Source organism: Mastigoproctus giganteus, chromosome 8 (genome assembly GCF_048544385.1).
Source record: "Mastigoproctus giganteus isolate SK-2022 chromosome 8, ASM4854438v1, whole genome shotgun sequence".
Taxonomy (NCBI): Eukaryota; Metazoa; Arthropoda; class Arachnida; order Uropygi; family Thelyphonidae; genus Mastigoproctus; species Mastigoproctus giganteus.
In genome coordinates, this window is record NC_143582.1 from 112,585,081 (window position 1) to 112,612,182 (window position 27,102).

Below are 27,102 nucleotides of genomic sequence, written 5' to 3' on the forward strand. Positions count from 1 at the left end.
CATTTTGTAAAGGTTTTTCATAGTGGGTATAGATTTCATCCAAAAAAAAAAAAAAAAAAAAAAAAGATGAAAATTTTCAAAATACCTGGTTATCTTCATTATATGGTATCAGAAAGGACCACATGAATAATATTTATTCTTTGGCTTTACAAAATTGCACTTTGATTTTCATTAATATTTTCATCCGGCATTAAAAAAATAATAATCAGTTTTAGTACACAGTGATTGTCATATTAATTAAACAATTTTCCAGCAAGCAAAAAAAAAAAAAAAAAAAAAAAACCTACCATATTCCTATAAAAACCAAATGTTATTATTTTGATGAGGTTTAATGAAAATAAACAGAATTAAATAAGCAGCAAAACTGTCTTCTAATCAACACCTCCAAATGATTCCGAGCCCTCAATAGCTTTAATTAATTTTTCTCTCAATTCTTGATAACTTTCGTATGGTGGTAAGTCAAGTCTGTTGAAGCTGTGTAAAAAATAAAACAAGCATTACTATGAATAACTAACAACCTGCTTAAATACAAATCAGCAATCATAAACATTGTGAGGTTATCTGAAAATTGTGTGTGCAACTATGCAGTTTCCATTTTTAAGGATGCTTTGGTTTTTCCGGTGATGCTTGCAATCAAGGGTCCAACCTATAACTTACATTAGGGACCACAATGTTATCTATGAGTAAGTGTATATTGGTAACCTTTAAAAAATGTTAAACCATTTGTTTAAAAAAACTGGAGCACCTCTGAGCATGAAGGTCTGTACAATTGGCAGTTATAAATAGTACAGGGCAGAGGCGGGCGTACTGGGCGCGCGCCCTGGGCCCCGACTTCTGAAGGGCCCAAGCAAAACACCAACAATTTAGTTGAACATATTAGTTCAAAACTTTGCGATTATTATTATGCTATTATTAATTATATTATACATATATTATATTCAACTTTTATCGGAAATAAAACATTAATAGTACATAATATTTTTTATTTATTTAAAAAAATGGTTAATGTATTTTTATTTTCCTTGTCTCTCTTTTTTTTAAGGGGCCCAATATTTTCTTCTGTGCCCAGGGCCTCAACCGACCTTAATCCGCTCCTGGTACAGGGTCCTATTCATTTCAGAAAAGCAAGGTATTCTTTTAGGTAATAATAACAGCCATACAGTGCAAGGAAGCCACAGACTTTTGCTGCACTGGCTGGAAAAAAAACAACTAGATAAGAAAAAAAAATTATTTGCTTCCCTCCTCACATAGGTAACTATCCAGCTGACCTCTGAATTCATTCAAACTGTCAGCCTCAACTACCCATTAAGGCAACCTATTCCAGTGATCAACAATTACCAACAACATAGTCTAAATCAATCTGGGGCACATTAAATCTACCCATAATAATACATTCACAATTGCTTGCCCATTCCATCTGCATATAAACAGTTGTGTCATATTCTTCACAATCTTCTGGTCTGTAGATCACTCTCATTATACCTTTGCTTCCAACTACTCACACCACAGAGATTTTATGATGGCAGACATAGTTTAGCGTTATATTTTTAATTGTATTGAAATTGAATCGAAATCATGCCTCAGACCAGAGCAGCAAAGCAAATGGCTCAAGGTAGTGGGAGTGCTGTAGCTCAGGGAGAACTGAGGGAGGGTGGTTGTCCTCTGAATCACAGCCTTTTGAAATGTACTGCTTGTATGATGTTTGTGGACTATCAGGAACAGGACATGATATTGACAGGGGGAATGTCTTTGTGTGTGCTCAGGTTATGGGACTTTATGAGAGCTTGAAGAACAGTAGATGCCCTCAAAGCATTTGAACTGAGGGGCCCATCATACTCTCAGCTACCCACATCAACGCCACAGCTTGCACTGGTCCCACAGGAACTAGTTGTTGGTGACTCTATTGTCAGGAGAAGGAATACACTGTGCAAAAAGGATAGGCTGTTTGTTTGTAGGCTTTATGGCGCAAGAGCAGCAAAGGCCATAATGTGCCTATGGTGAAGTTAAATACATAGTTCTGTCTGTATAGATATTATTCAAGTTTATACTGCATTGTACAGTTTTATCTGTTTGAGAAAATCAAAAATTTTGGTCACATGTGGCGTGTCTGCTAGGAGGTCAGAAATGCTGAAAGAGGTGTTCGTCATGGAAAATGAGGTAAACATAGCTTGTCACTCAGTATTGTATTTGGGGCTGTCAATAAGTAGATGTTGGACAGTGAGCTGAGTGTTGCACTTTGTGCACTGTGGGGGATCAGTGGCCGCAAGCAGATAAAGATGGGTCAGATGTGTGTGTGTGTGTGTCCTATCCGCAATCAGGCTAATACAACTTCTTCATGTCAGTTCTCCTGTATGCTAGAGCTCCAAGGTTTTAGATCTTTTTTAATACCGAGTAGCTTATTGTTGCCTTGGTTCTGCCAGATGTGTTGCCATTGTTCAAGACATCGTTCCTGTATAATGTACTTGTAGTCAGATGCAGGTGTAGTAAATGATTGGTCTATAGGACCAGTAGAAGTTTTGGCAGCTAGGTCAGCCTGTTCATTTCCAGATATTCGCTAGTGACCAGGGATCCAACAAAAGAGAACTTGTTGCTTCTTCTGGTTTAACTAGTGATTGATTGATTGATTTGGTAGTTATTGGCGCATCGGCTTCTGTGGCCATATTGCACCTCCCAAGGTTTTTGCAGTACTTTGATCCAAGCCCGAGGTGGGAATCGAACCCGCGACCTTTGGGTTGCCGGGCAGGTACTTTTACCCACTCGGCTAGCCCGGTCGGCGGTTTAACTAGTCAAAGTATTCCAGATCTGTATGAGTAAGGGGTTATCATGATTTTTATTCTGCTGTATAGCAATAATGGAGTCGGTATAAATAACACTGTGCATAAAAGCTGTTGAGAGTATGCAATTTAAGGCTATGCGGATAGCACAGAGTTCTGCGGTATAGCTGCTACATTCGGTTGGGAGCTTCTTGGATATGGCAATGTTGGGAAATAATGCTGCTGTGTCAACGTGATTGTCAGTTTTAGACCCATCTGTGTAGATTGGTGTGTACTGTCCGTGCTGGGTTCTCAATGTGGCATGTATTTGTAGTATGCTCTGTTGGGACATGGTGTGTTTTCCCCAGGCTGTGAATGAAAAGTCACACGGCAGTATATGATACATCCATGGTGGGATTGCATGAGAGGCAGTAGGCTGTATTTTACTAAGGTCAATTTGCCAGTCAGTCTGTAGTGCGCAAAGACGTATACCGGTTGATGGGTTTATAGATGGGTAAGCTCTATAAAGGTTTTCCCATTTAGGAGAAGTCCATTCCAGGTGGGGTGATTTGGATGCCCTTTGAGTTTTGCTGCATAATTGAATAAAAGCATTTGTCTGCGTAGCTGCAAGGGTGTTTCTTGCGCTTCGGAATATAGGCTCTGATCTGGTGATGTGCGGTATGCCTCCAGTGCAAGATGACGAGCACTGTGGTGTACAGGATCAAGCCAACGTAAGGCAATTGGTCTAGCAAAGCTATAGACTACAGAACCGTAGTCCAGACATGACCGTATTAATGCATGGTACAGATGTATTAGTGTGTAACGGTCAGCTCCCCATGTTGTGCCAGACAGAACTTTTAAGATGTTAAGCTTTTTAAGACAGGAATTACGGAGTGATTTTATACGTTCAAGGAAGGTAAGTTTTTGGTCAAATATCACACCAAGAAAGCAGATACTGGAGACAACTGGTATGACTTGTTTTGCTAGTCGAAGTTCTGGATGTGGATGTAGGTTATACTTTCTACAGAAGTGTATTCCAAACGTTTTTGGTGTGAGAGATGAAAGCCAGTGTTTTGGGACCATTTAACTATTTTGTTGATGGCACATTGCAGCTGTCTTTCTATCATTCGCATGTTAGGCGAATGGCAGGCGATATTGAAGTCATAAGCATACAGGGTAGTAGATATTGTTTGTGGTAGTTCATGTGTTATTGAATTCATTATTATATTAAAGAGAGTGGCACTTAGTACTGACCCTTGTGGTACTCCTTCTTCCTGGATAAATTTTGAGGATAATTGATTTTGAACTCTGACTTGAAACGAGTGGTGGTGTAGGAAATTTTTGATAAACTGTGGTAGATATCCGCGTAATCCCAGATCGTATAGATTTCGCATTATACCATATCTGCAAGCAGCGTCAAAGAGGACCATGACAAGGTGTTCTTTCCGTATGAAGGCGTCATGGATGTTCATTTCTGTCTTAATCAAAAGGTCGAGAGTGGATCTACCTTCACGGAAGTCACACTGCACTGGATTTATAAGGTCATTTCGAGCTAGAAACCAGGATAGTCGGGCATTGACCATTTTCTCCATGACCTTGCACTACAGCTAGTGAGTGCAATTGGTCGATAGTGGTGCGAATTTGTAGGGCCTTTTCCTGGTTTCGGAAATGCCAAAATGTAAGCATGCCGCCAATTTTTGAGGAAAGTGTTTTGTTTGAATATTCTGTTGTAGAGCAGTAACAGTGTCTTGAGGGCTGGTTCAGTAAGTTTTGCTGCTATCATGATGTAATGTATTCCATCTGGCCCTGCTGCACTAAGTTTAGTGGAGGCTAGAGCATGGTGCAGCTCTGGCATTGTGAAGGGAAGATTGTATGCAGTACTGGATGCTGATTCAAAATTGATTGAGTGTTTTTCAGCTTGTGCTTTGCGTGCCTGGAAATGTAGTGAGTATGATGTCACAGCTGAGATTTCCATGAACGATCTACCTAGAGTGTTTGCAATCTCTTCTGGTTTTGTAATATCAGAGCCACTGACAGTGAGCAATGGGCAGTTGACATGTAGGTGTTTTGCATACATATGCTGTGTTTTGGCCCATATTGTTTGGGTTTTTGTCATTTTTGTAATTGTGGAAGCAAAATGCCTCCATGCTTCCCTTTTGCTGGTCTGCCTAATTCGTTTCCTTGCCTGTTTAAAGCAGATGAGGTTTTTTGTTGTTGGAAACTTTCTGAAAATGTTCCATGCTCTATTCTTCTCTTTTTTAGCAGCACTACATTCTTCATTCCACCACACTTTAGAGCAGGCCGATATTTTGGTGGATCATTTTGGAATTGCTTTGCCTGCTGCCTGCAGTATTTGGTTGGATATATATTCTACTGCCAGGTTTATAGGTGTTTGTTAGACCTGTTTTTCATCTAGCATAGCTAGCTGCTTGTACACATCCCATTCGGCTTTTGAAAAGTTCCATTTGGCAATTCAGTAGGAAAGGTGGGAGACACTTGTTTCAATGCGGCATATCACAGGGTAGTGATCACTGCCCAGTGGATTGCTGTGAATAGTCCATCCAAATAGAGGGTATATAGTTGCTGAGCATAAAGAGATATCGATAGCTTAGCATCGATTTTTTTTATGTAAACCACAAACACGAGAGGTATTAGGACCTATAGGAGGTTGAGAAGGCGAAAGAAATATTTGTTGACATTGGACTTGAACTTCTGTAGACTGTAATTTTCAGGAAATACATATGAAGGAAGGTTGTTCCAGAAAATGGCAGTTGAATGAATAAACGAGGAAGATGAAAAGTTGGTTCTGTGAGTTTGTAGTTGGACAGTAAAAAAAATCATATGAGTATATTTTGTGATTATTTGTAATAATTTGTGCACATTGCAGTGTTACCAATTAATAGGACACTTTCCTTTCAATCGTAAGATCCTTGTCCTTCTGTGGGCGACACTTACCTTTCTGTCTTAAGGTCCTTCTGAGGGGAAAAAAACACTTATAACTTTATACTTAAATTTGTACTTTGTACTTAAATTTAATGGCTATACAGGCCCATTAAATTTAAGTTCAAAGGGATATGCTGAGGCAATTCAGCATAGTCAGTTCTGTGTGTTGTGGCATAGTGTTTGGGTCAGGCACCACCTGTGGTGTCCCACGTCTGCACCATCAGTTTTTTTTTTTTTTTTTTTTATGTAAACCCCAAACACGAGAGGTATTAGAACCTATAGTACTTAGTACCGTGCTTGGGTTGGAGGTTGAGAAGACGAAAGAAGATATTTGTTGACATTGGACTTGAATTTCTGTAGACGGTAATTTTCAGAAAATACGTACGAAGGAAGGTTGTTCCAGAAAATGGCAGTTGAATGAATAAACGAGAAGGATGAAAAGTTGGTTCTGTGAGTTTGGAGTTGGACAGTAAATGGATGTTGGCTGGTGGCGGTATGTGTTTGAACTGTTTTGAAAGAGAGAGCGGGAATTATAGAAGCCAATTCAGAAGAACAGTGCTCATGGAAGTATCTGTAGAAGAGGCATGCAGCAGAAACAGTACGTCTATGAGACAGTGAGTGGAGAGACTCTGTTAGAGATGAATCATTAATTAACCTAACTGCCCTCTTCTGAATGGAATCAACAAGCCTGAGAGAGGTTTTGGGTTTTGTGTTTTACCCCAGATGTCGGAACAAAATACCAAGGCAGGGTGGATTTGCAATTTATATGGAGCGACCAGCTGTTTGAAAACCACTGGGTTAACTCTAGCTCCCACGTGGTGCATGGATAGCGTGCGGGCACAGGAAATTTTACATGTTTTTAAGGATGTTATCCTGCGAGGTTCAGTCGGAAAATCATTCAATGACTAAAGCTTCGTGTATTAATAACAGTTTATAACTGGAATTCAGTTTTGCATAATCTGTTTTTATTATTGCAGAATCTGTTTGAGTGTTATAAATGTGTGAATGCGAATGTTGACCGAGTCCTGTGGCTGAATAATTAGCATGAAGGCTGGTTTGGTGATATAAGTCTGTTATTTGCAGTTTTAGTGGATCCAAATTTGGCGGTAATACTACCAATGCATTAGGGAATCGTGCTAAGTCAATAGCCTTAAAAATAAAATCTTATAAATTTATTTGTTCAATTATAAGTTGGCATGATATTTTAAATACAATTAATCCGGTAAGTAAAATGCTCCAAAAAACTAATTTTGATATACATGAAGCTCTTGAATGTCTACAAAATATCACATAATATTTTAAATTAAATAGAACAGAGGAAGCAGTCGAAAAAAATTCTCGAATCGGCTAATAATATGGCTACTATCATTGGCATTGAAGCTTCATTTCCAGAAGCACTGTAAGGAAAAGATTGAAAAAACGTCATTTCAATTATGAAAGTAGAGATGAAGCTATTCAGGGTCTGCAACAAAATTTCAAAATTAATTTTTTCTTTCAAATTATGGACACAATAATTTTCATCGAGAAAGGTTTACAAATATGAAAGAACATGTAGAAATATTTAAAATCTTTTATAATATTTCTGAATTAAAAAAAAAGGTCAGATGATTTATTAAATCATTGTAAAGATTTGCATGTTAAATGCATATTAATATATGCATAATGCATATTTGCATATTAAGTGACATTGATCGTAATAAGTTGGATATTGATGGTTTAGCATTATCTGAAGAACTCAGAAGTACTCTGAGTTCTTATTCTTATTATATTAAAAACGATATTGCTCCATTTGAAGTGTTACAATATATTTTTAAAAACGATTTTGCAGATACTTTTTCAAATGTAGCAGTTGCATTAAGAATTTTTCTAACTTTACCAGTTTCAGTTACCTCAGGTGAACGGAGTTTTTCAAAATCAAAATTAATCAAAAATTATTTACGATCAATGATGTCTCAACAACGAATCTCTAATTTGACAATAATTTCAATGGAAAATGATCATTTGGAACAAATAAACATAAATACAATAATTAATAAAGTCGTATCTCTTAAAGCAAGGAAACATAAATTGGTATAATTTTTTTAACATTATAATTTTCCTTTTATTTTATTATTGTGATAGAGTACAATTACTGTGATTTAAAATTTAAAGTTTATTTCATGTTGTAATTCTTTTCTTTTTCAATAAATGAATACAATTTTATTTTTTAATAAAATAAACAAGTCTCCTAAACAAGCTTCCATCTTATGGTTTGCCAGCTGTTTTTTGTAATTGGTTATCCAGTTTTCTCTCTGATCGCTCACTGAGGGTGATGGTAGATGGCTCTCTGTCTTCTAACTTTTCCACTAATGCTGGTGTCCCCCAAGGTTCAGTTCTTTCCCCCCACACTTTTCCTCTTGTATATTAATGACATTCTTCCATTGACTGGAAATCCTATCCATAGTTTTGCTGATGATAGCACATTGCATTCCACTTTCCATTTTGAGAAATGCCATGTCAATCACTGTCAACTTCTCGAATATCTGCTACCAATTCCTTAAATGCCAATCTCCAGTGGGGCAAAGACAACTTAGTTGATTTCAATCCTTCAAAAACTCAGTCTTGTCTTATATCTCGCAAAAAGGATCCTTCTGCTCCTATGCTTATCTTTGGTGACACTCCGATTCTAGGCAAAATGATACATCTCTTATGGGGATTACCCTGCCTTCTAATCTCTCTTGGCACAAGCATATTACAAATATTGCTTCCTCTGAATCTAAAAAACTTGCTTTTCTCTTTCGCTCTCGGCATTACTTTTCTTCCAAGCAGCTGCTCACTCTGTACAAATTGCAAATCCGCCCTACCATGGAATACTGTTCCCATATCTGGGGTGGTGCCCCCAAAATCTCTCTCAGGCTTCTAGATTCCATTCAGAAGAGGGCTGTTAGGTTAATTAATGACTCATCTGTAATAGTCTCTTCACTCGCTGTCTCATAGATGTACTGTTTCTGCTGCATGTGTTTTCTACAGATACTTCCATGGGCACTGTTCTTCTGAATTGGCTTCTATAATTCCTGCTCTCTCTTTCAAAACAGTCCGAACACGTGCCGCCACCACCACCAGCCAACATCCATTTATTATCCAACTTCAAACTCACAGAACCATCTTTTCATCTTCCTTGTTTATTGAATGAATAATTGCCGTTTTCTGGAACAACTTTCCTTCATACGTATTTCCTGAAAATTAGTCTACAGAAGTTCAAGTCTAATGTCAACGAATATCTTCTTTCATCTTCTCAACCTTCAACACAAGCACGGTACTAAGTACTATAGGTTCTAATACCTCTTGTGTTTGGGGGTTTTATAAAAAAAAAACAAAAAAAAAAAACTGATATTGAATGAAATCTTTGAGCATATGTCTTGGTATCTGTTGCTGTAATTGTTTTCTTGCTTCAGAAAATGAGACTTCCTTTTCTACTTTGTACTTCTGGAATTTCTTTTCATATTTCCACTGGTCACATGTTTTAGAGAAGGTTGAGTGGTTGCCTTTACAATTAGGGCAAAGTTAGGACTGCGATTTACAATCAGCTTTCGCATGCTCTTTCGAACCAGAGTTAGGGCATACTGCAACAGACCACTTGGGAGTGTCTGAATTTCTGACATTTATAATATGAATATGAACTTGGGAGTGTCTGAATTTCTTACTGGATTTGGAATATACGGATGAATGTGGCAGTTCAAACACCCGGCTTTCACCGATGAAGGTAGGTTTGGTGAACTAAATGTCAGTATGATGCTGCGAATTGGGATAAGTTCGGTATCTTTCTTCGGCATAATTCTCTTTGCTTGTGTGACATTCTGATCCTAAAATTCAATCATAATTTCCTCCTCCAAGACATTCATTAGGTCTCACTCTGGGTGACACCCTTGGAGGTACTGAGTGTAGCATGGGGTGCCAGCTTGACAGGAATTCCACCAAATGTTGTGAGAGTGAGAAGGGACTTGGGAATGTTTGGAGCTAGTGGCCTCAACCAGTAGGTTGCCAGATTTAAGATGTTGTTATTCTCAGGGAATCTGCTACATTTTTCAGATATTTCTGTATGAGAAATGGTGATGGCCTGATTCGTTAATGAACGCTGGATCAGGAAACCTGAATGTTCTACTCGGGAAACATCTGTCTTCAGTCTCTTTTGGTTGGTTTAGTCATCATCAGGTTGGTGCAAATCCATTGAATTTGCTGTCTGAATCGGGGGAAAGTTGTCAAACTCCATTTTTTTTTTTCTACTTTTGGCCCTGGGGGTTTGCTTTACCATCCAGGTTTCTGGCCCTGCCACAGGGAGGTAGGAGTAGTGCCACAAGGTGACCAAGTGGCTGAGTAATATAATACTAATAGAAAAAGAAGCAGAGAGGTGGCTTTCCTTACTGGGCCTCTGTCTACTTGTAATGTGAAAGAGATACTTTTATAGACAAAACAAGAGAAACTGTTGTTGAAACAACAAGTAGAATCTATTTGCTGAACTGCTCTTAAGAGAAAACACTTGACCATGGAATGCCTGGCACCTGGGGCCTATTGATCGGATGCCCAAGGATGGCTGTAGAATAGATGTGCAGAAGTTTGCCTTCAGTTAACAGGTGGTTGATTGCTGGAGCAAGCTGCCATCCATTGCTGTGGAAGTGTGGAGTTTGAATAATTCAAGTAACTAGAGAATTGGAGGGAATAGATAGATGAAATGGAAACTTTTTTTTTTTTCTCTCTCTCTCTCTTTTTTTTTTTTTTTTTGCTGGTGCTGTATAAGCTTGCTTTCTTGCATCATTTGCCACTATTATTACTAATATAGCCAGCAGGAATAAGGAGACAATTATTTGGCTGAGGCCACAACGTCTTCCCCCATTACCTCTTACAAAGAAAGACTTCAGTTCTAATTGCAGCATCTGGAAATTAGGCAACTGCGAGGAGATCTAACTTAATTGTTAAATGGATCGAGTAAGTTAAATGTTAATGGCATCCTTATTCTTGCTAAGACAACACACGCATATAAGGAGACAAATTTAAATTGAGGAAGGATGGTTGCAAGAGATTGTACTGAAATTGTAGGGCAAATATGTGGAAATTCACTTTTCAGCCAGAGGGTCACTGATTGTTGGATTAAACTTTCATTTGGTGTTGTGGAAGTTGACAGTTTGAATACATTTAAGAATGAGACAAATTATTATGGGGGAGTTTTTTTTTTAAATTTATTTATTTGGCCGATGTATAAGTTTGCTTCCTTTAATCATTTGCCACTACTAATATTAAATTTAGAGGAACTATTTCTATTGTCTGTAAAATTATTTGCACAAAAAGTTGGGCAACTAGAATGTCACTGGGGGATAACAACCAATGTGATTAACATTTAATATGACAATGTTCACAACAACATCAACTGAAGCTTCCTTGTTTTTACTTCCTGCTATACTTGTTGTTGTTATTTGGTTTTTAGGAGCATTAGCAACTAAGGCCATATTGCTCTGGGCATATGACTTTCCGGGCTTCTTTGTGCTCATTGTCAGCAATTTTCGGGACCCACTGTACGCAAACCTTGTTTTAGCCTAGTTCTTTTATGATAGTTATCATAGCAGGTTTCCTTATACTGCATTGTACAATTCACGTGTTGTGATGCGGTGGTCCTCTTTGATCAGTGTGTCGATCCAGCTCTTGTTACTGACATTACTGGGAGGACATTCCGGGGCATGTCAACAATGTCACTTTCCCTATTCTTAAAAGTGTCTTACCAACTTTTAAGTGTACTCACATCTACAGTATTGTCACCATAAACATTTTTGAGATGTGTATAGATTTCGATAGGCATTACTTCTTCCTTGATACGAAATTCAATCACCACTCTTTGGTTGATACATATATCTGTAACATCCACTATTTTGAACTATCCGTGTGCTGCACTCACAAGATTGATCACAGCACCACTCAGTATGGTGAAACTAGAGACATCTAGTGATCATTCAGTGACATGCTAAATGATCTATGATGCAACAATTGAAAGCAAAAATTAGCATTAGCATTAGCAGAGGCATATGATGCAAGAAAGCAAGCTTATTCAGCATCAGCCAAAAAAAAACAAAAAAAAAAAAAAAAAAAAACCCACTCCCATTTCACCCCTCCGTTCGTTCGAAATACCTGTCCAGTTGAGCTTTAAATTTGTTTAGGCTATCAACTTCAACAACCAGTGATGGAAGTCGGTTCCACCAACCAACCACCCGCTGGCCAAAGGCAAATTTCCGCACATCTATCCGACATCCGTCCTTCCTCAATTTGAATTTATGCCCTCTGAGGTGATTATTCTGAGAAAGATGAAGAATCCCATTGGCATTGAGCATGCTCAAACCATTCAAAGCCTTATACACCTCTATCAGATCACCTCGCCGGTGCCTAGTCTCCAGACTCTGTAATTTGCAAAACTTAAGCCTTTCTTCGTAAGAGCAACCCTTTGTTCCATTTACTAATCTTGTTGCCCTTCTCTGTACCCGTTCCAGCAGCTCTACATCCTTCTTGAAATGAGGCCTCCAGACCTGTATACAGTACTCAAGATGTGGCCTTACCATTGCCTTATACAAGGGAATAATCACCTCCTTATCCCTGCTAGAAAAATTCCTCTTTATCATTGACAAGACACCATGAGCTACTCTTGCAGCTCGTCTGCACTGCTCAGAGAACTTCATATCTGCCTGCACAATTACCCCCAGGTCCTTTTCATTCTCCACCACTGTCAGTGTAGTACCGCAGAGTTGATACGTTGATCTGGGGTTACTGTTTCCCATATGCAGCACTTTACATTTGTCGATGTTAAACCTCATTTGCCACCTCTCAGCCCATCTGTTCAACCTGTCCAGATCCTGTTGCAGCAGCATAGCGTCAGTATTGTCCTTAACGACCCTGCCAACCTTTGTATCATCTGCAAACTTGGACATTAAACTTGATATCCCATCATCAATATCATTCATAAACACCGAAAACAACAACGGACCCAACACTGAACCTTGAGGAACTCCACTAATAACATTAGTCCACGTTGAGCAGTGTCCATTGATTACCACTCTCTGTCTTCTGCCACTCAACCATCCCCTTATCCATAGCAGCAATTTGCCTCCAATGCCACACTGCTCCAATTTGTGCAGCAGTCTTCCATGTGCAACAGTATCAAAAGCCTTTCTAAGATCCAAATATATAATATCAAAGTTATTCCCTGCATCCAGTTCTTTTGTGACTACATCATAGTATCCAATCAAATTGGTCAGGCAAGACCTGCCCTTAACAAAACCATGCTGCGTCTGAGCTATAACTGAATTCTTGTCTAGATGATCCTGCAGTGCTTCTTTAACCAGTGCCTCCATTAATTTACCTGGAACAGAAGTTAAACTAACAGGTCTATAATTACTTGTGTCAGCCTTTGAACCTCCTTTGTGAATTGGGGTCACATTTGCACATCTCCAGTCCATAGGACTGGAGATGTGCTTGGTAATAGGTAATACTTGGTAATAGGTCTCCAGTCCATAGGACTGGAGACCTATTACCAAGGAGGCATTACTTTCATACCGGTCCTCATATTTTACTATACTACTAAATATCAGTGTTTCACTATTCATACTTTTATTACACACACACACACACACACACACACACACACACACACACACACACACACAAGAATAAAATAGTAAAAATACATGCCAGGTATGCGAGCGAGGCAGATTGCTTGGAATTCCCCACTTTTCAATTGTGTACAATTGGGGACCATTGCTTCCGTATAGCTCCTTGAAACCATTCATTGGAACTCGTGAGGTACCAGTGACAAACTGTAGCAAACGTGCTCTCATCTCATTTGTGAATGACAATACTACCTGAAATAAAATTTAAGAAAATAATTAATTATGTGATATACTTTAAAATGAGACCAAAGATTATTCTTTATACAAGAAGATCAAAAATTATGCGTCATCTCAAATAAATATTTCAAGGGGTTCAAAATCCTGAATGACCTGCAGAATGACAGTCATCTGTTTCTAATTTTGAAGCCATGGAAGTTTTAAAAAGATTCAGTGCTATAAGTGGTGTCAGTAATACAGAGATTTCTTTCTACCATTTTGTGGGATTCCTGTTGTCATATAACTGTTACCTAAAAGTTTTTCTAATAAAAACAGTTTTGGTATGTTATCATCCTGTTTCATTTATTGTGGACTTTATTTGGGATGGCCTAAACTTTAGCTAAGAATGACATGCACATGTGGAAAATGAATGTTATGAGAGAGAGAGAGAGAGAGAGAGAGAGAGAGAGAGAGAGAGAGAGAGAGAGAGAGAAATAATGTACTGAGCAAATTGTTATGTTTTATAATTTTAAGTTTCTTAGATGTTCTAATAAGTATATTCATTGCTAAGGGATTAATTTTATTCTTGATTTCAAAAGTAGGTCACTAGGAAAAATTGAATGGTATGAGAGAATTTGATTCTGAAAGCAGGCCTCCCATTGGTAGCTGACTCATCAAGCTTGCATGTCTTGATAGAACTCTTACCAGACCTAAAGTTTAACCCTATACAGTATATTTTGATAATTTTTGTAATTTTTATTAATTAAATCTTTACTTATATAAGTAATTATCATTTCAAATGGAAAAGGTATCCATAACACGTAACAAGATGTGATTCATCTGAAAGTTAGTCTCTTTTCTTGAACTAGCTGTTGCATGTATACAGAAATTTCTCTAGCTGATGGCAATTCTTTTCTGTGTGCTAGATGTAAGTATTGATGTTTAAGGGCACCTGCCAGGTCCTACATTATTATCCTAAAGTAATATAATTTGTTCCATTTTGGCATCAGAGGAATTCATATATAAGTATTTGTTTCAGAAAGGTATAGAATTCAGTTAGATTAGTGCTATTTCCAATCATGTGGGTAAGCCATAATGGTTCTTGCAGTTGTGATTGAGAGTGAAAAGTACTTTTTCTGAAATGGGTATAGTGAGGACAATCTAAAAGTACTATAATAATTAATGATAAACACCAGCCAAGAAATTAAACTGAAAATTTACTATAAAATAAATGAAATAATATACAGTGAAATGTGATGAAAATAAAATACAATGATTAAATTATAGTTACAATATAGTTAAAATATAATTAAAAGCAGTAAAATTATCTAAAATAAACTGGGTTAAAAGCGATAAAACAATGAAAACTGGAGCTTTCGGAGACTGCCGTCTCCTTCTTCAACAGCATACTACTAGTGCTAAGACACATCCTTAAGTAGCAGGTCCATGGCACTCATGCACGTGGTCATCAGACACATGATCTACATTCTCCATGCGCGTATCGGAAATGGAAGTGGCTCGGGAGCGTGTCAAACAGAAACGGTCATCCCTTCTGAGGACAACTGCCTCAAACGGGGTGTAAACGGATCCCCCTGTCCCTATTAATAGTATTGTGACTGGATGAACCGATTCGCAAGCTTTCGAGCCACTTGCGTTCCCAAAATCCACGGGCGCGGTCAGTAATGACTGCATCTTCAGGGGAGATCCGATGCTGCTTTTCCCAGAAATGCTCTGCCACAGCAGACCTCGCATAGTTAGCAGTCTTGATAGCGGTCATGTGTTTCCCCCAGACAGGCCTTTAAACGTCGCCCCGTTTCCCCCACATAACACTCCTCACAATCCGGGCACTTAATCTCGTAGACCACATTGCTAGTATGGTCCTGGGCTACGGGATCTTTAACTTGGGATATCACTGTGTGCAACCTCCGACCCGGAAGTTGCACACAGCAAGTCTGGCACTCCCGCAATGCCCGTACAATGTGTTCTGAAAGGCCCGGATAGTAAGGAATGTATGCAGTAGCCACAGGGGCAGGCGACTCCCTACGATTGGACTCAGCCCTATGAATATATTTGTCCAAGACCCTCTGGGGGTATCCACATTTCCTGATGTCTCCTGTGACTCTGCAAATTTCCATTTCCTTTTCTTCAGGGGTACTACAGTGGGTCCCCACCCTATTCAGCAATGCCCTGGCTACACTGTTCTTATGATGATAAGCCTGTGCTGAGCTATAATGAACAAATTGGCCACGGCACATAGGCTTTCTATAGATCGTTGTTTTTAATCTAGATCCATCTCTGCTTACCAAGACATCCAGAAACGGGAGGGACCCAGCTTCTTCCACCTCCAAGGTAAATTGTATAAATGTGGAAAAGCTGTTGAGTAAACTGAGCACCTCATCTTCCTTTCCCTTTTTTAAAATAGTGAAGGTATCGTCCACATATCTCCTCCACTCGTGCATGGGGAAATCCAACTGATGAAAAACCCTAGTTTCCAGTTCCTCCATTGCCAAATTGGCCACAATGGCACTGATGGCCGTGCCATGGACCTGCTTATAACTTTTTGAAACACTATGGTAGTGCTTGCAAGGCAAAATTCAACACCTTTACAAATATCATCAATACTTAGTGAAGATCTAGCACTAAAGCAATCATCCCGTTCCAAGGCCGATCTTACACAATGCACCCCATGTTCAATGGGGATACATGTGAACAAGGATACCACGTCAAACGAAATCATGAGTTCGTCTTCCCCTATAGATTGGCTTCTTACAAAGACCTGATTACTAAACTGGAGCATCCCACTATAGGAGAGATGACTCCAGCTAAAAATCCAGATAATGCATAAGTGGGACTACCCACAAATGATACTATAGGTCTCAACGGAATGCCCACCTTGTGCGTCTTCGGGAGGCCATAGAATCGGGGTAATCGACAACCTGAGGCATGAAGAGACCAATAAACTTTTTTGGTTATTTTACCAGCCCTATGCCATCCCTGTATGATGTTGTTGACTTGTCTCTCCAAACCAGCTAACGGATTTCGAAGGGTAACTTTATATATGTTGCTATCCTGTAAAAGATCCAGAGCTTTTGCACAATAATCATCCTTATTCAGTACCACTGTGGATCTGCCTTTGTCGGCAGGTAACATTATGATATCCTCATCTTTTCTAAGTTGTCTTAATGCTCTTTCATGTTTATGACTGAGATTAGAATGTGCTGTCCTGGTCTGACTCAAAATAGCCGCAACCCTAACCCGTATCTCATCAGCTTGGGTAACAGGTAGTTTGTTGATGGCTTTTTCCACTCCCATAGCTATCTCTGCAATGGGAGGTCTGGCAGGAACTAAAGCAAACTTTGGACCCAGGCTCAATACTTCCTCCTGTTCTCTAGTAAATTGTTTGCCACTAAGATTATGAATAAAGTTGCCAGTATCCCTATTACGCACCACCACGGATTCCTATAACAATCTATTGAATTTGTTGATTTGCCTGCGCTTGTAAACCTCAGCAATCCTAGTTGCTTTATCTGCCACTACTCTCAAGACCAACGCACCATGCACTGGGGTTAAATTGGTATTAATGTATTCCAACATCAGTCCAATACGACTTCTAATACCTCTCAGATCATTGTAATTTAGAAATCCAAATACTTAGAACTTTTCTTTGATAGAGTTTAGTAACTCTCCCCAAATGGTCATCATTGAAAGGCATTCTCACCCGAAAGCCGTGTGGAACCAGCTCATGTGTTTTGCACCTGTGAGCAAATCTCAGATGTTGCTTCTGTTTAGCTTCAGCTATGCTAATTTTCTGGTACTCGCGGATGTGTCGAAGCATCAAATGGCCATAATTATTCACTATATCTTCAAACAGGCCTATGGGGCTGGGAATTTCCATACTATAATAATTAATGATAAACACCAGCCAAGAAATTAAACTGAAAATTTACTATAAAATAAATGAAATAATATACAGTGAAATGTGATGAAAATAAAATACAATGATTAAATTATAGTTACAATATAGTTAAAATATAGTTAAAAGCAGTAAAATTATCTAAAATAAACTGGTTTAAAAGCGATAAAACAATGAAACCTGGAGCTTTCGGAGACTGCCGTCTCCTTCTTCAACAGCATACTACTAGTGCTAAGACACATCCTTAAGTAGCAGGTCCATGGCACCTGCTACTTTGACGGCCATGGGTTCCCCCATCAGTGCCGTTGTGGCCAATTTGGCAATGGAGGAACTGGAAACTAGGGTTTTTCATCAGTTGGATTTCCCCATGCGCGAGTGGAGGAGATATGTGGACGATACCTTCACTATTTTAAAAAAGGGAAAGGAAGATGAGGTGCTCAGTTTACTCAACAGCTTTTCCACATTTATACAATTTACCTCGGAGGTGGAAGAAGCTGGGTCCCTCCCGTTTCTGGATGTCTTGGTAAGCAGAGATGCATCTAGATTAAAAACAACGATCCATAGAAAGCCTATGTGCCGTGGCCAATTTGTTCATTATAGCTCAGCACAGGCTTATCATCATAAGAACAGTGTAGCCAGGGCATTGCTGAATAGGGTGGGGACTAGGGCTTGCATAAAACCGAGAAATTTCAAAACCGAGTTTAACCGAAGCTTACTATTAAAACCGGTTTTAAAACCGATTTTCTCAGACTTAGGGAAAATAATTAAAAGCTTATAACACAGGTGTTTATTTTATCTTGGGCGGATTGTACAAATCGTAATCAAATCTTTTAAACAAAATCTATCACCTCTTATAGTAAAAAAAATAAAAAAATTAAAATGCTCCAAAAAAGTAACCGGCTTGAGATTATACAAAATTACAAATTGTATTCAAATCCTTTGAATAAAAACTATCTTCTCGTATAGTAAACAAAAAAATAATAAGCCCTATAATAATAATAATAAATAAATAAAGTGAAAAAAAACAGCTTGGGGAAATTACTTTACTATTTATTGCTCAGATTTTTTCTTAAAATGATCCTTTAAAAATCACAGTATATTAAGCATTTTTCCTGATAGACTTGGCCTTATTTTTGTGTTAAAGAGACCAGTGATGGAAAACACTCTCTCAGATTGGACACTTGTTGGTTTAATGGTCAGCAGTGCTCTATAAACTTTCTCCAGCTTTTCACTTCTACTGCTAGTTGCCTCCAAAAGTTTAAATTCTTTGCTGATTTCCAATTCACTCGGATATTTTGAAGGCTCTTCAGTTAATCTCTTTATTACACTATCATACTCTCGCATGAGTGTATCTCCAACATCGGAACTAGACGAGTCTTTGTTTTCTTCTAAAAGAACAGTTAGTTTATTTTCAGTTTCTTCATTCAACGCTAAGGCTCCTTCGGAATGTTTTGCAAATAATCTCTGATAAATCTCTTCAGCATGCTTTTTCAAAACTTGCTTACTTGGAAAATCAAAAGTTCTTGAACCTGAATTTTCTTTCCTAAACTTTTTGGGGTTGTGTAGATAGCCCAACAAAGCCACAGTTTGGCAATTTCGTCTTACATTGTAACGCTGCAAAAGGCTTTGGTGAAACTTTAAAGCAAATGGGTTTTCTGCTGTATCAAGCTTAGCAAGCAGAAATTCTATTGAAGACTGCTTAAGTAAATCTGTATCTTCTGAGCCTTCAAAATCATTTCACAACTGGTCGCATAGTTTCACGTAGCAATTCAAGTGTTTTCCAGTCATCGTCAGACACAGCTTCAGTTGACAATACTGCACATAGAGAATTTGGAATGCAATTTTTCAATTTCAAAAATCCCTCAATCATATAGAATGTGCTATCCCATCTAGTCTTGCAATCTAATATAAGTTTATATTCTTTCCCATTAAATTTTGCTTTAACAAAATTTTGTAAAATGTCATTTTTGGTAGGCGATTTTTGAAAAAGCTTGCAAATTTTTCTGACTTTGTTAATAGTTTGTGCAATATTGGCCATTGGATTGAAGAAATAAATCAGCTCATCGGTAAAGTTGGTTTGATAAAGCATGCCTTGCTGTCTTTCTTCAACTTCTTCACCATCACTACTTTCTTCATTATTTTCATTGTCTTTGGGAGACTCAGAGACTGTGGCACCATAATTGATTGCTTTTTCATAAAGTACATCTATAACTGACAGATGTACACAATGGGCTATACATTGTTGATGATTAGGCGTAATTTGCTTGCCAAACTTAATCATCATCGCTGCTCCATCGGTGGTGCAGGCAACAATATCCTCATCCAAGTTCAAACCAAATTCCTTCAAGTGTCCATTCACAATTTGCTCAGTTCTTCTGCTATCAAGTGAACCAATGATCTCAATAAGACCTAACGACCAATGATTGTCTTTTGAATGCACATTTATATTCATATACCTTTTATTTTGTATAGACGTATATTCGTCTAGAGTCAATGAATACCGTGCACCCAAAACCAATGAATTATTGAAATGCTGAATGAGTTCTTCTTTCTTACTTTTATAATAATTCAGAACCATATTTTTAATTCCATTCACTGAGGCTGGTGGTAATTTATCTTATTTATTTCTCTGAAGGTGAATGAAGGCTTGATTGTATAAACTCACTCTTGGCAATTGAATTAAAAGAAAATCCATCTAAAGCGGCTAATTTTGAAATCTCTTCTTCCATAGATTTTTTAACGATAAAGTTTTCTAATGTTCTTACCATTTTTACGGGAGGTTCACAGTTATCTTGTTTAATGTCAATCCGATGCATTTTCTTTAAATGCAACATCAAAGATGATGTAGATCCTCCAGACGACTTCATTATCTTCTGACATTTCAAACATTGTGCTTCATCTTTGCTTTTTCGAGCAAAATAATGAATGAATAGTCTAAACGAGGCAAGTTTCAAAATTTTCACGAAAGAAATTTTTAATTTATTTACTCGCAATTTTTTGTCCCCAATTAAATCTATTGTATTTTCAAAATTACATAAAAGCTAAATTTGGTGAAGCTGCTTTTTGGAGAACATTTGATCGCAAATTTAATAGGAATAAAGAAGCAAGAAACTTTCTATGATTGAAATTTGATGCAATATTCAGCGAATCTGTTTCTAGTGGGTAACCATCAATAAGGCACGTTCCATAACTTCGCTGGTGAACAAGATAGATGGAACGGAGGAATGTTGAGCATTTTCTTTTACGCTATCGCTCTGATCACTCAGTCGTAAATGAGTACACCCGCATCATGCCATGATACAGGTGGGAAGATAAAAAAGGTACCCCTCCTAGATTTGGGCCACTTGCCCGTGAGATTCTGGGCACCTCCGTAGCTAGGTGGGAAGCAGCAGCAGTGCGTAGCACACGCTTCTTGATCAGACCGGGGTTCGAGCCCGTCACCACCAAATACGGAGGATGCGGAAAGGTCAGGGAATGACCACCGCATATCCCGGAGCAATATGGCCTTAGTTGCTAATGCTCCTAAAAACCAAAATAACAACAACAACCCATGAGATTCGTACCTAAACATAAAATAAAATAAAATAAAAAACATGTTTAAAACATAAAGCAGTTGAACGATCCAGACAAACGAACAAACAAAAGAAAATGTGCGTAACAAAAACTATATTCAAGGGCTAACTAAAAAAATATTCGAATCCGGTTTTAGAAGCTCGGTTTCGGTTTTGACAACTCAATATGAAAACCGATTTAACCGGTTTTATAAAACCGGTTTGCAAGCCCTAGTGGGGACCCACTGTAGTACCCCTGAAGAAAAGGAAATGGAAATTTGCAGAGTCACGGCAGACATCAGGAAATGTGGATACCCCCAGAGGGTCTTGGACAAATATATTCATAGGTAGGCCTGAGTCCAATCGTAGGGAGTCGCCTGCCCCTGTGGCTACTGCATACATTCCTTACTAGCCGGGCCTTTCAGAACACATTGTACGGGCATTGCGGGAGTGCCAGACTCGCTGTGTGCAACTTCCGGGTCGGAGGTTGCACACAGTGATATCCCAAGTTAAAGATCCCGTAGCCCAGGACCATACTAGCAATGTGGTCTACGAGATTAAGTGCCCGGATTGTGAGGAGTGTTATGTGGGGGAAACACATGACCGCTATCAAGACTGCTAACTATGCGAGGTCTGCTGTGGCAGAGCATTTCTGGGAAAAGCAGCATTGGATCTCCCCTGAAGACGCAGTCATTACTGACCGCGCCCGTGGATTTTGGGAACGCAAGTGGCTTGAAAGCTTGCGAATCGGTTCATCCAGTCACAATACTATTAATAGGGACAGGGGGATCCGTTTACACCCCGTTTGAGGCAGTTGTCCTCAGAAGGGATGACCGTTTCTGTTTGACACGCTCCCGAGCCACTTCCATTTCCGATACGCGCATGGAGAATGTAGATCATGTGTCTGATGACCACGTGCATGAGTGCCATGGACCTGCTACTTAAGGATGTGTCTTAGCACTAGTAGTATGCTGTTGAAGAAGGAGACGGCAGTCTCCGAAAGCTCCAGTTTTCATTGTTTTATCGCTTTTAACCCAGTTTATTTTAGATAATTTTACTGCTTTTAATTATATTTTAACTATATTGTAACTATAATTTAATCATTGTATTTTATTTTCATCACATTTCACTGTATATTATTTCATTTATTTTATAGTAAATTTTCAGTTTAAAAATTTTCAGTTTAATTTCTTGGCTGGTGTTTATCATTAATTATTATAGTATGGAAATTCCCAGCCCCATAGGCCTGTTTGAAGATAATCTAAAAGTATATGCTTGACTGCAAATGGTAATGTACAATGCTTGCATCGAGGTGGGTCATCCCCCATGAGAAGAAACATATGGGTTAAGTGTGTATGTCCTATCCTTAGTCTTGCTAGTACAACTTCTTCCCGTCTATTTTGTGTGAAGCTAGAAATCCATAATGTTGGTTCTTCTTTGATTTGGAGCAATTTGTTATTCCTTTGTGACTTCCATATTTCTGACCACTGAAATGTACAGACTTTTTTATATACTTCAAATAATCTCTATATAGTACTTGGTAATTTGCTGGTGCTGTACTGTTTGGTTTTTTGGCTGCCTGATCTGCTCTCTCATAACTATGATACCAGAATGCACTGGAATTCAGCAGAATTTTACTGAATGATTCCTACTTTGTCGATGGTTTAAACAGGAAATGATTTGTTTTTTGATGGGATGTGATATTGAAAATTGATTGTCCAATGCAGACACTGCACTCACGGAATCAGTGTATATTACACTGCTAGCATTGTGGAAAGAATTAATATTCTGTAAGGCTAATTTGATTGCACATAACCCCATCTGGTGAGTATGGGCTTGGCACACCCCGGGTCCTGATTGGTTTTTTTTAGGAGCATTAGCAACTAAGGCCATATTGCTCCGGGGATATGCGGTGGTCATTCCCTGACCTTTCCACATCCTCCGTATTTGGTGGTCACGGGCTCGAACCCTGGTCTAATCAAGAAGCATGTGCTACGCTCTGCTGCTCCTGTCCACCTGGCTATGGAGACTCCTCAGGGTCCTGAGCTGGATATCATCATCCTTCTCTTTCTTGGTGATTCTCTTCTACTTCTGACTCTTGTTCTCTCTCTCTCTCTCTCTGGGTGATTCAGAAATTATTTTTTGGTCGGTGCAGCATAATAAGCCTCAAGCTTCCTTGCATCATATGGCTAATAATAATAATAATAATAATAAAAACTCTGCAGTATAACTGCCACATTCAACCGGTAGTGATATGGAGACTGTAAAAGAAGGAAAGACAGCTGTGGCACCAATGGCAGAACCTGTTTTTGAGTCATCTGTATATATTTAGCAGCTCTGCGTATTGTTGAGGGCATGTTCTTTATGTAGTTGTTTGATATTTTCAGCAATAGGGAAATTCTTTCCCTATTGCTGAAAGTGGGTATCACAGTGAGGAAGATTTTCAGACCAGGGTGGATCAGGAACATCAGTCTCTTGAAGTATATTATCAAAATCAATATTCCAGGTGTAAAGCATATCTTTTAGTCTAATGTTAGAGGGTCAAATTTTAGTCAATTTAATGTTATAGAATGCTATCCATTCGAGGTTGGACAGCAACGGTCAAGCAGGACGGGCTGGAAGGTTTTGAATTTTAGCTGCATAATTTAGAAGCAGCATTTTCCTTCTAAGGTGAAATGGATGTTCATGTGCCTCTACATACAGACTCTGGACAGGGGATGTTCTAAACACACCCAGAGCAGTACAAAGGGCACTGCGGTGTATGGTATTAAGTATGATTAATGCACTTTTTCTAGCTGAGTCATATACAGCAGCACCATAATGTAACGAGACGATAAGAGCACAATACAAATGTAATAGAGCATATCTATCAGCACTCCATGTCATAGCAGAAATGGACCTAAGTATAAAAAGTTTCTTTAAACAAACAGTTCGGAGGTATGTGATATGTGCAACAAAGTTAAGTTTGGTGTCCAATGTTAAACTAGGAAACAAAGATTACTGGTGAGAGGGATAAGATGGTTTTTTTAATCTGAGTTCTAGTTCTGGGTATAGCTTACGTTTTTTGCAGAAGTGAACTGCAATTGTTTTTTGTTCTGATAAACAATATCCATTCTGCAGTGCCCATGTCTCTAACTTATTTATGGAAAGTTGCCTCTTTCAATGGTATGAATATTTTCTGAACGGCAAGATATAGTAAGATCGTCAGCATATTTATTTAGTTCTATGCTAATGGGGATATTCTGTGTCATGGTGTTTAGTCTAAGTGAAAAAAGGGTAGAGCTAAGTACTCATCCTCATGGAGCACCTTCTTGAGTGTAGGACCAAGAAAGTACAGATTGATAGTATAGTGTGTTTAAGGTCTAACAGCACCTGGGGTTTCCCCCATCTACACGTAGTTTACGTTGTCGTGTGATACAGTACATTGTCAAAGCCAGAGATTTAAAAGTGTATGGATATTGTTGTGTGTAGTGTCGTGTACCGTTGATTGATAGTGGACCTGAAGGTTCTATGGTGAAGAAAATTTGCGATGAATTAAGTGCCCTCGCAATCCTATGGAATAAAGTTCTCGCAATATACCATACCTGCAGGTTGTTGTTGTTGTTATTTGGTTTTTAGGAGCATTAGCAACTAAGGCCATATTGCTCCAGGGATATGCAGTAGTCATTCCCTGACCTTTCCGCATCTTCTGAATTTGGTGGTGAATAAGCAAGTGAAAAAAGGCATCAAAGAACCAAAGTGAGTTCAGGAGCACAGGTTTTGAGAACAAGTGGAGAAATACCATCAGTATTTGGAGCTTTCTAAGCATCAAGATTCGTCAAAATCCTTCTGACATCATTTTGATGGAAGACTACAGCAGGAACGTTGGGAGGTGTTTTACCAAAATCATTAATACATGAATTAGAAGAAAAATGGGATGTTAGCAGGTCAGCTTTATTCTTGGCTGAACTGACAATAGAACCATATGGTTTTGACAGATTTTGGAGCAGAGATGGACAAAAGTTGCGGCCAATAGATTTGGCAAGAGACCAGAATGCTCGGCTACCATTAGAGCAAGAAGCAAGTTTTCTACTCTTAGCCTGTTCAAAATCTAGTTTGGAATGATTAATAACTGCTTTACAATTGTTGCGAGCGTTGGTGTAGGCAGAAAATAAAACTGAAGAATTGGAAACAAGCCAATTACGATATGCAACATTCTTTTCTCGAACAGCCTTAGCACATTTATTGGAAAACCAAGGTTTAGATTAATGACAAGATTTTAATGTGGAGTATGGAATAAAGGATTCCACTCCTACAAAAATACTTTCACTGACATGACTTCAGCAAACGTTGACATCAAAAGTTTTGAAACAGTAATCCGACCAAGGAAAAGAAGAAAAGAAATCTCACAGGTCATCCCATTTTGCATTCTTGTAATGCCAATCAACACAAGGTTGAGAATAGCCATGAGATAAAGGCTCCATTGGAGAAGAGAAAATCACCAAGTTGTGATCTGAGGTGCCTAAACAGCCACTCATTTTGACTGTGTACTTAGAAGAGTTGTTTGTGTGAAAAAGATCAAGCGTGCTGGCTGTATGATTAGGATTGTCCGGTATTCTGGTTGGTAAATGAACAATCTGTGCAAGGCCATTAGTAATTGCAAAAGCCCCACATCTCGACCAGGTGGGTCTGTGTGACTAGAGATTGGAAGCCAGCTGGAGTTATGAACATTAAAATCACCAAGGAAAATTACCTCACTGTTAGGAAAGTTGGATTGGAGAAAGTCAAGTTGCAAAGAGAGGAAGTCAAAGAGCTCCAAGTGATTAGTGTAGTTGGGAGAACGATAGAGAAAACAGATGAATTTGACAGAATGAGGTGGAGAGATTTTAAGCCAGAGAAGATCGAAAAGAGGAGATTCTAAATTACTATGTCTCTGACAGGGAATATCGGAGCGGACATATGCACAAGTAACACCTTTGAGGTGGAAGGAATCATGCAGCAAATAATTTGGTCAACTGAGATGAGCAGTAGTTGAATCAACTGATAACTGAGATTCCGTCAGAAAAAGTACATGGGGCTTGGTAGACTAAGTTGAAATGGACATAGTTGAGATTAGAACTGAGACCACATATATTTGTTAAAGGAACTGGAATGTGTTTGGGAGGTTTAGATCTTTTCACAGATAAGCTAGCTCTATTAGTTTGACAATTCATGGCATATTCAAAAGTAAGAAAAAGTGTGTGTGGGGGGGGGCATGCTGTAGGAAGTAATGATATTTTTGGATATTGTATATGCATGGTAAGAGTATACCCAGATCCTTGACATAATGTGGCCTCGGCAATGCTCCCCGCATACACACTACTTGGACTTCCTCCAGTCACTATCTGGCACAGTAGGGATAGCAAGATTATACACTAGCTGATCCAGAAGCCTCCTAGAGAGTTACCAATAAGTTCGGTCTGGTGTGCCTCTAATAAGTGGTGGTATTGCACTGGTTGATGAGCGTCATCTACCACGTGGTATTGCCAGGTAACACAGAAGAGCGGCATTCCTCCGTGTGGTGTAGGTGGCACACCTCGACCTGTGCTTACATTGGTTCACACCTGGGTGGTCACCTGCAGTGTGCTTGCGCATGGGGGTTATACCCAGGATTACTACCAATCCCACCATTGTGAAGGTGGAAGCAGAGAATTTGGCTGTCACAGACCATCTGGACTTCGCCAAATTTGGGTCCACTTGACTTGTGTGTAACCCAAATATCAATTCCATCACCATTTTAGATTTCCAGGTAGCAAGCATAGCTTGTCTGGCATACCTGAGAGAATGTCTGTGACCACCTCAAGGACACTTAGAAAGGGTGTGAGAACATTTGCTGATGCTATAGAGGCAGTGTTAGGTGGGTCAGATAACTGCTAGCTTGGGGGGGGATCCACAGACTAATAGATTAATGGCAGCCACATGCAGAGGTGAAACTGATTCTTGCACCGTTTCTGCTGGAATGAGCAGCAGCCTGGAAAGCCTGCTGCGGATTTCAAGGGCTGCTGGGAGTCATCACGGAACAAGGAAATTGTACTGAAGCAGAGTACAAAGTTAAACATTACTCATTCTAATAGTGAATAAGTTAG

The 27,102-nt window shown here is 38.9% G+C and overlaps 1 protein-coding gene across 3 annotated transcripts in view; it reads right to left on the minus strand.

Moving 5' to 3' along the window:
- Positions 1 to 337: 337 nt before the first annotated feature.
- Positions 338 to 27,102, minus strand: part of Nedd4 (E3 ubiquitin-protein ligase Nedd4) — an 811,340-nt gene continuing 784,575 nt past the window's right edge. For all 3 annotated transcript variants that reach the window (XM_090378867.1, XM_090378869.1, XM_090378870.1), the window contains 2 exons: positions 13,401 to 13,570; positions 338 to 474 (listed from right to left, as the gene is read on the minus strand). In XM_090378867.1, the coding sequence (XP_090234993.1) occupies positions 372 to 474; positions 13,401 to 13,570 (273 nt within the window). In that variant the 3' untranslated portion in view covers positions 338 to 371. The remainder of the gene's footprint in view (positions 475 to 13,400; positions 13,571 to 27,102) is intronic.